The 15,225-nt window shown below is 41.5% G+C and overlaps 1 protein-coding gene across 1 annotated transcript in view; it reads left to right on the forward strand.

The window, feature by feature from the left end:
• The window catches only part of LOC122806703 (polyamine-transporting ATPase 13A3-like), a gene marked incomplete in the record, with an annotated part of 1,429,840 nt that overhangs the window by 500,061 nt on the left and 914,554 nt on the right, over positions 1–15,225 (forward strand). Inside the window, 2 exon segments of the mRNA XM_044077342.1 lie at positions 12,925–13,098; positions 13,519–13,704. Of these exon segments, the coding sequence (XP_043933277.1) occupies positions 12,925–13,098; positions 13,519–13,704 (360 nt within the window).

Below are 15,225 nucleotides of genomic sequence, written 5' to 3' on the forward strand. Positions count from 1 at the left end.
AGGGTCCAAAGGGAGTTAAGGCCTCAACAGCAAAAAAATCCTACCCCCTCTGACAGAGATTCAGGGGCACTAGACAGATGGGAAAAAAAGGTTTATACATCTGCAACCTTGGCAATCAGGGCCTTAAATTGTCAATTTCATATGCTAAAGTACCAACAACATGTTATGGGATTGCTAAAACAGTACATGATGTTGATTTCAGAATGTGCAGAAAATAAAGAATTGTAGGAATTATTGCATGCAGCTGAATAAGTTGGAAAGCATACTTTGCAATGTGGTTTTGATTCCTTAGAGGCCTCCTGCAGTGCCCCAGTTACTGGATGTGTGATTAGGAGGCATTCCTGGTTAAAGGAACAAAATTTGCCTGATCATGTTAACGTTAAATTGCTAGATGCACCTTTACAGCATGATTCTCTGTTTGATATTAAGGCAGAAGAGGTTTTAAAGAAAATGGAAGACAAAGCTAAGTCTATGCAAACTGTTAAAGACTTATTACAAGTGCAGCCACCAAGATTCAGTAGACACTGGCTTACAAAAAATTGGTTCTTTCCTGTGTCAGACAGAGCTCAAAGGGGCAAATCCAGACGCCTTAAGGGTTCCAGATACCAGGCGCAAGATTCATACAGCTCAAAGCAATGGGGCGCTTCTACCTCAAAATCTGGAGGAGATAAAGCGCAAACCTACAGAAAACAATCCCAATAACTTCCCTCTGCCTACACCAAGCACTTATCTTTTGGCAGCACCCATTGGGGTAAAGTTAGCACTTTTTGCTCAAAATTGGCAGTTAATAACCCAGGACAAGTGGGTACTAAACATAGTATCACAGGGATACAGATTCCATTTCTGCACTCTGCCAATGGCAAATGGTTGGCCAGATCTGCCAAAAAATCAATGGGCAGAGGCACAGAAACAGGTTACGTCCCTCATACATATGGGGACCATTCAGCCAGTACCAGAACAGGAAAAAGGACAAGGTTTTTACTTAAGACTGTTCTTGGTACCCAGAAAGGACAGGGCCTGGCGGCCAATACTGGATTTATCGATTTTGAACACATACCTGGACATTCCAAAATTCAAAATGCTGACTTTGCAGCAGCTTCTGCCCATGCTGGGCAAGAATGCTTGGCTGGTGACATTAGACCTAAAAGAGGCATACCTGCATGTCCCAATAAGACAGTCATGCAGAAGATACCTCAGATTCAAGGCTGGCTTAATGCATTACCAATTCTCTGCACTGCCGTTTGGCTTATCTACTGCGCCCAGTGTCTTTACGAAGTGCCTGGCACCAGTAATTGCATTTTGCAGACAAAGAAGTATACAAATATATCCTTATTTAGACGACCGTCTCATTCAAGCAGAGAACAAGGGCATTCTTCTTCGACATCTGGCATTTGTGAAAAGGCTTCCAACATGCCTAGGGTACACAGTAAACGAAAATAAATCACAACTTGTACCCTCTCAAAAGATAACATTCCTGGGTGCAAGCTTGAATACAACTGCCCAGATGGCTTACCTCATGCCAGACAAGCAAAGGCAACTGACTACTTACTTCAAACTGATGGCAACAAAAACCCAGTTATCTGCAAGACAAATTCTGCAGGCTCTGGGCTTCATGGCATCCTGCATCCTACTGATTCCATCTGCAAGTTTATGGAGTCAACATTCTCACAGTCTGGAAGCAATGATTCCTGTCATTCCCTGCCTACAACAGGAGTTTCTATGGTGGGCAAAGGCATGTCACCAAAACATGGGATGGGCCTTCACTCTCCCCCCTGCCAGCCAAACCTTAACAGATGCCTCGGATTATGCCTGGGGGGCCCACATGGCAGGAAGATGCATTCAGGGCACATGGACCCCAAAACAAATGCATCTACATATCAACCAGAAAGAGATGCTAGCTGTTCAAAATGCCCTAACAGCTTTCAAGGACTTGCTTCATCCAGGACAACTACTGATAAAGACGGACAACACCACAGTCATGTGGTATATAAACAAGCAAGGGGGCACACACTCATACCCCCTTTGCAGATTAGCCATGGCACTGTGGGACACAGCTTTGACCTACCAAATACATCTTCAAGCTCAATTCCTGCCAGGAAAACAAAATACACTGGCAGACGATTTAAGCAGAAACCTTATGGATCCTCACGAGTGGAAACTAAATCCACAAGTCTTCAGCATGACAACAGAGAAATGGGGGAGCCCAGACATAGTTCTATTTGCCTCTCCTCAAAATTATCAATTGAAAAGATTATGCACAAGGACTTATTACAGACAAGCATGGAAAGTGGAAGCCCTATCCTTCAGTTGGAAAAAACCTATCAGGTTACGCCTTTCCTCCTCTGCCGCTTCTCCCCAAGGTCCTCCTAAAAGTCAGACAAGAGAAACCTAAGATGATACTAATTGCTCCGGACTGGCCCTGCCAGTACTGGTACCCATTCCTAATGAACTTGTCTCAATACCCAGCTTGGACCTTACCTCAAAGATCTCAACTACTGTCCCAGCAAAGCAATCAGATCCTGCACAATCAACTACAGACACTGAACCTAGCAACATGGCTGATCATGTAGTTATACAAACAACACCTCTCAGTAAAGCTGTGATGGATGTCATTTTGGAAGCCAGAAGGCCTAGTACTAGAAAATCATATGCTGACAAATGGAAGAGATTCTGTGCTTGGAATCAAGCACAAGGAACTGATACAGCAGAACCAAATATTCCTCAGATATTACAATACTTAACTGAGATGCTTGACAAAGGCCTATCTTTCTCATCAATTAAAATCCATGCCTCCGCCATTTCGGCTCATTACAATACAGAGCCACCAATCTTTTCTCATCCTTTACTAAAGCAGTATCTTGGAGGAGCCAAAAATTTAAGGCCTTCTAGAAGATCACCATTACCTGCATGGGATCTCAATTATGTGTTGGAAAAGCTCACCCTACCTTCATTTGAACCAGCTGCTACTGCTGATATAAAGTTCTTATCATGGAAAACAGCTCTGCTACTAGCAATTACTTCAGCAAGAAGAATTTCAGAGCTACAGGCCCTCATGGCTGTAGAGCCTTGTATCATATTATACCCAGACAGGGTGTCTCGGAGGACAAATCCTACTTGTATACCTAAAGTGGTTTCCAGTGTGGCTCTTAACCAAACAATTCATCTGCCAACCTTTTATCCAAATCCGCAGAACAAGGGGGAGAGAATTCTGCATTCCTTGGATGCACACAGACAGCTAAGATTTTGCTTGAGCAGGACTAAAGCTCTAAGAAAAACTGAGCAATTACTAGTGTCATATGCTGCAGGATCAGAAGGAAAGGCTATTTCAAAGCAGACAATTTCAAAGTGGATAAGCCACTGCATCCGTTTCTGCTACCTACACCATGGTAAACCTGTGCCCAAGGGCATTAGGTCTCATTCCACCAGAGCTGCTGCTACTTTAGCAGCCTTTCTCAGAGGAGTACCAACCAAAGACATTCTAGAGGCGTCTACTTTGAGTTCTGTTCATACCTTTACAAAGCATTACCATTTTCCTCTCTACTCTTAAGTCCAGGGCAGGCTTTGCCACTGCAGTGCTGCAGAGCCTTATAGCCACACCTAATGCTGTTTAGCTCCAGCTTCCCAACCATAGCTTTGGGATTCTACCCAAATGTAATGACTGCAACCGTGAAACACGAAGAACATAGCACAGTTGTGTACACTTAAATGTAGATGTTTGAGTGTATTCACTGTTGCAGTCCAGGTTACCCTCCCGCCATCCCCCTGTCATTCTGAGTTTATCTTTCCTTCTCTATCTTCTACAACCTATGTGGTGTATTTGCTTGTAGATGAAGGTAAAGTTTATATTGATGCATGTATATATACATATATATTTTTTTGCTACCTTTTTGGGGGCACCTGACATCGGGGACAAGAAAAACTAAAGAAAATGGTACTGGCTGCATGTTTTATACCCCTGACGACCTGACATCATGGAAGAGAAGACGGCAACCGACGCAGGACCCAAGACTTTTGAATTCAGGCCGACTGAGAGCAACCTGCCAGCAGATTACCCTAATGTAATGACTGCAACAGTGAATATACTCTAACATCTACATTTGTGGTAAGTGTACACAACTGTATTTTCTCTCTCTCTCTCCTACTAATCCTTCTTTTATGCCAAAGGTGGTTAATGACTTGTCTTTGAAGCAAACAATTTTATCTTCCTCCTTTTTTTCCCCTCTCTCCACAGAATGGTATAGCGAAGATTCTTCACACTGGGTCTACTTTGGAAGACCTAAATACCACAACACTGACTTTTATAATCCCGAGACAAGAAGGTCGACAACATCAGAAAACCGACATCTGGGAACACCGACTGCGAACTCCAGGTTAAGTAACCACTTGTCCAAAAAAAAAAAAAAAAAACTATAAAATTAAATCCAAAGCAAATTAACGCCCCCCCCCCCCAAACTAAATATGCCAACTCTGAGGTTGCACTTCCGCGGGGGTAAGGGGCAAAGTTCAACATGGTGGCCAAGTGGTTACTTACCTTAAGTTCGCGGTCTGTATCCTGGGATGTCTGTTTTCTGGTGCTGTCTGCCTTCTCATCTCAGGATTGTGAAAGTCGGGTGTTGTGGTATTTCAGTCTTCTGAAGTAAACCCTTCATACCTCGGATTTACAGAGACAGCTAAGGTACCACGTAGACAAGATAAAAGGTGTCAGGAAATCTGCACAACTTTATTTTCATTACAAGAAATTTGGTTTGGCTGTTTCTAAAGAAACCATCTCTTCCTGGATCTCTGAGGCCATTTCCTTTTCCTAGTCCTTTCATGGCAAACCGCTTTCTTTTGATTGTGTTCATTCTACCAGGGCAGTTGCTCCTTCTGGTGTTTTTTTTTTCAAGGGTCTAGATACTAGATCCATTGTGGAAGGTGCTACTTGGTCTTCTATATGCACCTTTGCTAAATGTTTTAAGTTGGATAGCATTTTTAGGGCCAGGGCCATCCTCCATGGGTTTTTGGAGGGCTCCTCTGGTTTCCTTCTCCCATCTTCTGCAGCAGAATTTTGTCCTCTCTCAGATGTAGAGTATTGCAACAGTAATAAAGGAGGACACAGAACAGTTGTGTAAGATCTTATCATAACAGTAGATGTCCAACTTCTCACTGTTGTATTCTGTCCCTTCCTTCTTCCCCTTAATTTATCTGTTGCCTCCCTTCTGGCTGAGGGGTCTCTCTTGATCTTTTTCTCCTTTTTCCCTTACTGTACATGTTATTACCTTCCTGTTGGGTTGCTGTGATTCTTCTTGGACAATTCAGCTGAGGATTAGGCACTCTTACATCACTTATGTACCTTACACCTTGGATGTAGGACATATGGCTGACATACTTTGCCTGAAAGGTGTAAAGGCTTTGGTATGCCGGCTGGATGATTGGCTGTCCTTGGCAGGATATCCCAGTTGTAAAGAAGACCACAACAGTGTGAAGTAGGACATCTACTGTTATGCTAATATCTTACACAACTGTACTTTCCCAGTTGCCTTTTTCTTCCCCATCACACCTGCAACATTTGCTGTCTGTGTGAGGACAAACTTTTTGAAGTCTGCTTGTGGTATATAAATATCAATTCAAACACTTCCAAGCAAAAGTTCTAAACCTTTTTGACTTTCTTGCATATTTGGGAGCCATGCAGATACCCTCCTGTTGCTCCCTTGTAAATTTTATTTTCCAATGTCTCTTCTCAGTCTTTTCTAACTTCCTGTGATTGGTTCTTATAGTTATTGTGCAATATTTTATATGCCTTACTAATAATCCCCTTTTAACAGATTCCAAGTGATTTATCTTCTTGAACTTGTGTGCTCCTTTTTAGGTAAAGCATGACGTCTGTGTGCATACCCAAAGTATGTTGGTGCTTCTGACCTCTTGGTTTGTTCTTTAGTTATCTGTGACCATGGATTGTCTATTTGGGTGCTGCCTCCCAGGTTCTTGATAGCCGGATTTATTACCTTGATTACTCTGTCTTGTCCTCTTTTAATTTGTATCCTTTGCTATGCTGTTTTGCCCTGCTGTATTCCCATTTGCACTTTTCTTCCTTTGTGTTTCATTGAAATCTTCCTATATATCTGGATAAGTTTGCACCCACCTTCTTCAGCCTTATGACTCTAGGGCTTTATTTGGCATTCATGCACTCACCTAAATAAAATTGCGTTTGCCTTACAGCTTATCTCATTGCTCTGCTGTTTCCTTGGTTAACTTCATCTAATAAATTTTCCTCTATACGGGTTGTATCTTGCCAATGCTATAATAGCTGTCCAGTGTCCAAAGTTTCAGGGCACCTTCCATGTGCCCAAACTGTCGGGCACCTTGAGCCGAGCTGACTAAAAAAGACAAGTTTGGTTGCAAAGCCCTTCAGTGCTTTTCTGTCACCAAAGAGCACCCTCCTCTGAAGCTTTCGAGGATCGACGGTTGGCTTGTGCTTTCCTTGGATAGGCATATAAGTTCCCTTAAAAAAATAAATTTTCATAATTTTGTTGATGCTTTATTAACTTTTCTCTTCAAGAAAGTTATTTTAATGCTGGGAGTGCTGTGTTTTATTGTACTGTCTCAAAACTGTAATGTACTTTTAAACAGAGCACTCAGTTTGTTCTGTCAGTTTAAAGTGGTGTAAAGTAACTTAAATTTTTTTTTTCCGTGAAGAAATTGTGTTTATTTTACTTTTGTGGGGCGGACATAATGTTTTAAATTGCTTTTTACTATATTTTTCAGTCAAAGTAACTTTTTTGGACTGGTAGTGTTTACCGGCAATTGCTGGTCCTGTTCCCCAGGAAAGAGGCATCATTTTCAGCTTGACCATGGAACAGACTACTGGTCCCATGGTTGGTCATTCTTCCAGCCAGAAAAAAAATTAAACCACTTTTGCCACCGCAGCAGGCTAGCATTTTGCCTCAACAGTAGGTGGGTGACTTTCATGTGGCCATTTAGTGTACCTCGGGCAACTAATTTTTTACCCCAGTTCACTCTGGTGTAGCACCTACAGCCACTATGGACTAGAGGTTATCCACATCCTTTGCAGCTGTTGGGGTCCCCTCAGTGGGCCAGAAGGATCATCTGTTGTTGATCCTGGGAGAGAGTAGGGGATGTTGCTCTCTTGTGTCAGAATGCTGTGCTCATCCTTGGGGAAGCTGCTGCAGCCATTAGTGGCATGGTTGGCACCATTTTTCTTAGCAAAATGAAACAAAGCCAAACCTGTAGCTACGCCTCCTCGATTTTCCAGTTTACTGGGTGATTGATCCTTTTTGTAAAGTACTTTCAAGTAAAAGAAAAAGATTCCTCTTTTCCTGAAGAGATTCAAGATTCTGAATCTGAACAGGAAAATGCATAGATGGATACAGGGTTTTTTCCCTTAGATTTCTTATTCCGACTCATTCAAGAGCTCTGTTTCTGATCCTTTGTGGGAGGTTCTCTTTCTGAGACTTTTGCTACATTGTGACAGTGTTTTCATTGGGAGAACACTGTGGTTTCTCAGTCTCTCACAAAATGTTATGAGAGCTGAAAAAAAAAAAAAGAAACTGCACAAGTTGTTACTCTATAATTTGGGGACTTGTGGCTCTTTTGCATTTCGTAAAACCTTTTTATTTATTAAATAAAATGTTCAATCTTTCTAGCAAAAAAAAGAAAGAAAGAAAATGCTGTGAGATATTATGGGATTTTCCAGCAGCACCACCCATTCCTCCTGTCCTTTCTGGTTTAGAGGATGTGTGTTACTGCCTGCAGTTTTCCTGATAGTCAGCCAGCTGCCCCTAAAAAGGCAGATAGGGTATATAAATTCCTCAGCCTTTTACATTTTTGTACACTATTCTCAAACCTGACCCAGCAACTATAGCTTTAATGAATACCATTTCTGTTAAGTACTTAGTTAACTCCAATCCTACTAGTTCTGATAAGGATGGGAATATTGTTGATACGTATGGGAAAAAAAGTGTACATTTCTGCAATTTAGATTTTTCAGAATTTTGAATTGGCAGGCTGATATATTTACAGTTTGTTCTGACAAATTTGTGAAAGTGTACGGAATGTTTTACCTGCAGTTTCCTCTTGTGAAGCAAAATTTGCTTTGAACAACTTAATTTCTTCTATTGCACAGGTCACTACTCATTGTTTGCAGTGTGTAGGGCTATTGACACTTCCAAGGCTATGGCCACTGGTACTGTTTTAAGGAGGTTAGCCCCCTCTACTGTTGAGGTTATCAAAAAGTGTGATAAAAGGGGCAAACTGATCCAGGGCATCTCTTTAAGACTTTTTAGCCGTCCTTTTGCAAATTTTCCAAGGGATTTCCTATCTCCTCATCCAATTTTGACAAAAAAAAAAAAAAAAACAGAATAAACAGTCTCAGCAAAATACAGGTAAAGAGACGTTTAAAAAGAAATGGCAAGGAGCCCCCCCCCCCCCCAAAAAAAGTCTTGAATCTCCAATACCCAAAGACAGTCCAAGTCTGAATGACTGTTCAAGATAACTTTTGAACCCCTCCCACCCTGACCCCCTTTTTCTTCTGGAAAGTTTGAAACTCCATTTTTCTTTTTGGCAATAGATAGTTTGACATATCGGTTCTGAAAATCATTCGTCAAGGTTAGATGGCAGTGGGAGGAAATTCCTCCTCCAGGGGGTCAGCCATTGTCCTTCAGATCAGACTCTCTTGTTTCAACCAGTTCTTGATCACATGCTGTCCAGAGATGGGGAAGCATTTTTATTCGAGGATTTTTCTAGTGCCAAAGAAAAAAAATTCTTGGAGACCAGTTCTGGAGCTTTCTCTCCTACACCTATTTGTGATGGTGCCCAAATTAAAAATGGTGTCACTTCACAACCTGTTACCTCTTTTTCTCTTTCAGGTTTCCTGAAACACTAAATTAAAATGATGCTTATGTCTTTGTTCATCCAGACTTCTGATGTTTCTTTAAGGTTTTGTTTGTCTGGATCATATTACAATTATCTGCCTTACCATTTGGGCTATCCAGTGCACCAAGAGTGTTCACAGAGTGTGTAGTGGCAGTTATAGCTCACTGTTAGGTTATAGGGTATCCGCATTTTTCCATATTTAGGTGACTTGCTTTTCTTTGCAATGTCTTTTTTTCAAAGTGTCAATAATCTCTCTGTTGGGTGAGAGATCTTACACAAGCTGGGATTTCAGTAGAACATTCAAAGGTCTTTCTTGGTTTCATCACACGGGTCTATATTACGTGATCGAATGGTCAAATAGTCGAACACGTAACAGTCGACTCGTAATAATTGAACCGCCACAATGTCGAACGGTTCAATGAAGATCTCCGTGCAGTACAGAAATGGAAGTTTTCTATTGTCTGCACTGTAGTGCGATCTCGGAGTTAGTATATTTAAGTAGTGGAGGGTGCAGGGGGGCATGCCCCCCTGCGTATTGCATTTAAATGGCTTGTTTGGGTGGACTTTTCTTTTTTATTTTCCGTTCGTTGTGGTGGTTTGATTATTATGGATCGATTATTACGTGTTCAACTATTTGACCATTCGATCAGGTAATATAGACCCCATCACACAGGATCGTGTTCCTGGGATGTCAGCTAGATATAAAAGTGCAGTGAGTGTGGGCCACCAAGGACTGATGCAGGCACATACATATCAAGAGGATAATTGCCCTGATCAACGCACTCAACTCTCTGAACCATCTTTGATCCCTGGGATGTCTTCAAGTTGTTGGAGACAATACCACAGTCATGTGGTACATCAACAAGGAAGGGAGAATCGGGTAATACACCCTCTGCAGACTAGCCGTGTAAGCTTGGGCTGTAGCTTCACAATGCAGTCTCAATCTACAGGCATCCTACATTTTGTCAGAGTAAACCTTTGTGGCAGATAAGCTGAGCAGGACCAGGGCAGACCCTTGCAAATGGAAACTAGATCAGGGGGTCTTCCAAGATTTGATCCATCTGTGGGGAGTTCTTCAAGTAGACCTATTTGCCTCCCCTCTGAACTATCAATTGGCAGGTTTCTGTTCCAGGACTCTATGCAAGGAGGCCTAGAAGACAGATGCCTTTTTTTCTTTGGACAAGAATGTTCCTGTATGCTTTTCCACCCTTTTCACTACTATCCAGTATATTTATGAAAATTCAAAAGGAATACCCAAGGTCAATATAATGACTCCCGTCTGGCCAGGCAGGTTTTTCTTTCTTTTGGAAATTAGATGTACTCTCACAAGAACAGGGATGTTTGATACACCCCAACACCAGTCTTCTTCAGTTTACTGCCTGGATGATAGGGTCTTGATTCCTTTAGCACCCGTTTACAGAGGACATGCAGCAGGTACTAATGAAGATAAGAAAGACTCCAACTAAAAAATCATATATTAGCAAATGTAGTTGGTGCCAGCAAGATAACCAGCACCCATTTAGGGCTAGTTGTCCTGTGGTTCTACAATGTTTGTGAGTTGCTATCTTATATCCTTTCTTATTCCTCTGTCAAGATTTGCGTGTCAGCCATTTCAGCATGTTTGCCCATGAATCCTCCTGTTTCAATGTAGTGTCATGTTAAAAGGGGTTTTGCATAAGAGACCTCCAAGAAAAAAAAATCTTGTAATCTTAATTTTGTGTTAGAGAAGCTAATACTTGGCTCCATTTGAGTCAGATAATCTGGCTTCTGATTGCTGTGACCTCTGCAAGAGGGGTATCTTAGTTGCAAAGTCTTATGGTGAGTCAGACCAGTCTCATTTTCCTTAGGGGCATGGTTTCTGTGAGAACTAATCCTTTTTTATGCTTAAAGTGGTTTTTGAGTTTACTTTAAGCCAAACTATCCATCTTCCTGTTTTCATTCTACACTGTGGATGTCCTCAGACAATTTGGGTACTATCTGGACAAAACAAAATCGTTCAGATCTTTGGATCAGTTTTTTCATTTCTTATGAACGTAAGAACAGACAGCCTTCATCAAAAACAGTGCATTTCAAAAGGCTGTCTGAGGTTATTGCCTTTTGTTATATTCACCACAACAAATTATTCCAGGCAGGGTCAAGGCCCACTTTACCAGAGCCTTGGCTTCATCTATGGCTTTTTGGAAATGTTGGATTGTAGAAATATTCTAGAAGCCGCTGCCTGATCCGCTAAGCATACTTTGATAAAGCACTATAAACTTGATTCCTTCTCTAGGTCCAGATCAAGCTTTGCTAGGACCATTCTCCAGGGGCTCCTGGACTCTTCTCCTTCCACCTCCCACCTCCCAAATGTATTTAGCTAAGGTAATCTACCAATATAGTTAAGGCTATTGCAGCAGTGCTCAGTATGATGAACATAGTACAGTTGTATGAGTAAACGTTACCATAACAGTAGATGCTCGAATGCTCACTACTGCAGTAGCTGCTCCCTTCCCCTTGTTTTTAGTGTGATTTTTATGCCAGGGTATGAACATTTATTTTTGCTGTTCCTAGCATTGTCCTTTCAGGACTCAGCCCTCCTCTGTCTACTGGCAGGAAAGCTGTGAAAGACTTCATTCCCAAACTTGTCTTTAGTCAGTTCAACTTGAGCTGCCTGACAGTTTGGGCATGTGGAAGGTGTCCTGAAGTTTTGGAAGCTGGCCTGCTGTTATATCCTTGGTAGGATATAGCCCATATAGCTAAGGCTACTGCAGTAGTGAACATTCAAACATCTACTGATGTGTTAAGTTTTGCTTAGACAACAGTACTTTAACTTAGACAAACACGACTCCTATTACTTCTCATTTGTTGTCAGCCTTTATATCAGGGTGAATGCCTCCTTTGTAAAAGTATATTCTGAAAGTAGGAGAATGTCCATAATGTCTTGTCAAGTTTCCACCATTTGCTGTCAGTACCTCTTTGGAGCATGAACAAAGTGAGCCCTGTAGATGGGTGCATTGATTGCGATTGTAAATCAGGACCGTTTGCTCCACTAAGCCTGCTTATTTCTCTTCTGTTAGATAAACTGTAGATTCAACCTTCATGCTTTAACTTATCTCTCACCCCTACCTTGCATTGTTCAGTTGTCTGTAATGTTTTCTTTTTGTATTTGCTTTCTATTTTTGTGTGTGTTTTTTTTAAATTTATTCTTTCTATGAGACTTGCCCAGTGGCTACCCTTCCTGCTCCCCATCTACTGTTTTGTCCCTCCAAAGGGTGAGAGTCAGGCATCCCTTATGACTCATTTGTTCCCATTCTGCGATCTTTATCAGCCTGTTTATTCCCTTGGAAGGTTAAAGTCAGGTGTGAGGGAGCAGGCCAGATACTGGTCCTGTAAGAGTCCTCTCCCTTTCCTATCCCATTGGCAGTCTGGTTTGGGAGAAAAATGTACACACATGCATGCCATCCTGACTCGGTAGTATACTCATCGATGTAGCAGTGCAAGTCTTCCTGGGCTCTTCAGTGAGTGACCACCCACCCATTAGTAAAAGTTGCTGTTGCAGGGTCTAGCTGCCTCACTTTCCCCCTCCCTCACTCCATATGGGTTAGTAGGCATTGGCTGCTTTAAGTACATTCTCTTCCATAGACCCCTGCAAACTCCCATGCTGCTAATCAAACTCTGGATGCCAGACTATGGTCTGGGCTGCATCCATCTGTGCCATGGACCAGGCAGTTCTGTAAGTTGTTTTTTTTTTTTTTTTTTAACTAACTGCCTTTTCAGTTGGAGTGTTACACTTGTCTGCTATATTTTTGCGAAATATTGTGTGTATCATGTGAGCCATTTACCTTGTAACTTTGTGTCTTGTTTGTAAACCTCTTTTTTTTCAAATGTGGTACCCACCCAGACTCTGTGGACTGTGTTAACATACTTGAAAGAGTATGTTAGTGCATACAGTTGTTTATCAGATAAATGGCACATTTCATCTGCAGTTTCTGATTAATTGGTTTAACCCAGACTTTGCTGGGTGGTTCTCTGTCTGCTCTAACTTTGTTTTTGTTTTTTTGTTTTTTTTTACAGGAGATCTTTGGCTACAGCTTTTGTAGCTGGAAGCTGGCACTGGTAGTGCTGGCAACGGTGCTGACCGGTGGTCTCTTTCTCCTCGTCCTATACTGGCTTCCAGAATGGAGCGTGAAGTGGACATGTATGGAAGTGCAATTGAAGGATGCCAGGATCCTGCTGCTGAAGACAACGGTGGGCATCATCAGGGACTGTCGTCTGCAATAATCAGGAACTATATATCATTAGATTAAGGAAGCCAGCTTTCATTTTTTTACTGTGAGAAACTAATAAGGCCTTGGCTTCATCTATGGCTTTTTGGAAAGGGTTGGATTCTGGTGCTTGCTTCAGCTGTGCTTGTATTTCTTTTTCTTTGTAAATATAAAAATGCTGTAAATGCTACTGAATTAATCACTTTTTTAAAACTCGTACGTTATATTTCATCATACACATCATACTTTATAAATGCATTTGTATTACCTGCCATTGCTGTTTTTTGATGTGCCCTTTTGTTAGCAACTGTTGAAGCCTACTTAAGCTCTAAGTGCTTGTTACCTTATTGTTGCCATATGTTTGTGGCCCTTTAACTGTTCTGTATTATTATTTCCTATACAGGATGAATTTCAAACATGGTTCCGTGTGAGGGTGCACTGTTTATACGCCCCTGGTTCCAGTTCTCTGGGATGTCCACAACGTGGCATTGTTAAGGAATCTAGTTACAGCACTGCTACTCAAGTAATAGAAGAACAGGAGTGCAAAGAGGGGCTGCTGCCTAAATCCAACGAGTCTGAGCAAACAGAGGTAGGCTATAGTAAACAGGCAGGACACAAAGTTGCAGTAAATACTGAGGTTTTATTAATGGCTGTTTTTTTAGTCCTTTGCATTTGTACGTTTCCAAGTGTTCCTGTTATCTGCTTCATTTTTGATAATGCCATATTTACTGCTTTCACTTTCAGTCGCATTAGAATTCTTCACATAAGTGATAACTCTGTTTGGTACTCTAAATTTTCTCCTTTGTTAGTATTTTGGGCACCATTTCTCTTTTGAATCAGTTGCTGCCTGTTCTTTTAAAAGGGTTTAATGCACACTGCAGAGGACATATTTAGACTCCTGCCAGGCCTGAGGGGGTCTTTCCTTTGATATAACCACTGTTATAGCATTAAACCATGACTTCAGAATGGGTCTGCCACATGGAATATTGTTAAACAGATGTACTCGTAGTCCTGCTAACTTTCGTCCCTCTGTTTCCATACATCTGTCGATATGCCATTGGATCCTGGTGACATACCTCTTGCTAAATGTCGGAATGCTTCCATAATTTCTTCCAGTGTTAAAGGCTTTGAGTTATTTTCCTTTTCCTTCTGAGATTTGCAGGATTGTTTTTTTTTTTTTGTAAAATGTTTTGGTTTATTTATGTTTAGAGTCCTATTTCACATGATCTCTTAGCTCTATGGCAGTCTGTTGAGACACAACACTGATGTTACTGTTTTAAAACTGTAGAGTACCTCCTAATGACAAAATATTAGCAGTCTTGTCCTGTCTTGTTTTCCCTTGCTCTCCTGTCTGTTTGTGCATTTGATGCTATGAATCATGGTATCTTCATTCAGTGTGCTTGAACTTACTGTGGATATAACATTACATTTGTTTGCTGCCAGGAGTCAGTATGCAGATCTAGTTTCCCCATGTTAAGTGCATTTAGCTCTCATCCTCCCCTTAGCATTTTGCATCTTGTCTTATTCCTTCATGAATGCTTCTGTTTCCCTCTCAACCATCTATTCCTGTATTCCTTTCCATGGGTCTGCAGCCCTGTGTCTTAGTAGTACTTCCAAAGATTCAGATAATAGTTTAGTTCCTGCAGTCTGCTGCCTGTGTGCCTTCCTTCCATATGATTTCCTCCTTTTCTGCCTTGCTTCTTCACATCTGCCGTACATGAGGTTGTGCACTATTTTTCTGGCCTGTATGCTTTTGTTCTTAATAGGTTCATAGGTATATACTAGGCTAATGACCACCAGGACCTTTATAAGCCTAGCTGTGCAACCCAACCCACTTGTATTGCTCAGTATTATGGGTATTTATGAGGAGGGGGTATGTTGTTTAGGAAGTCTCTAGAGGTTATGGGGGAATGTTAGTTTTTCATTACTGTCTGCCTCTGTATGTCAGAGACATGGGGCCAGATTCTGGGTGAATTTCTCATTTTCCATCTATTTGTGAAGACTATGATTAAATAGGGTTAAGGATGGATTTCTGGTTCACATGGATGGGGAGCCTGTTCCGGAGCATAGGAATCCTCTGAGACTTGCGCATCTGTCTTACCAACGTGTC

This window comes from Protopterus annectens, chromosome 7.part0 (genome assembly GCF_019279795.1).
Source record: "Protopterus annectens isolate FY-2018-M chromosome 7.part0, PAN1.0, whole genome shotgun sequence".
Taxonomy (NCBI): Eukaryota; Metazoa; Chordata; order Ceratodontiformes; family Protopteridae; genus Protopterus; species Protopterus annectens.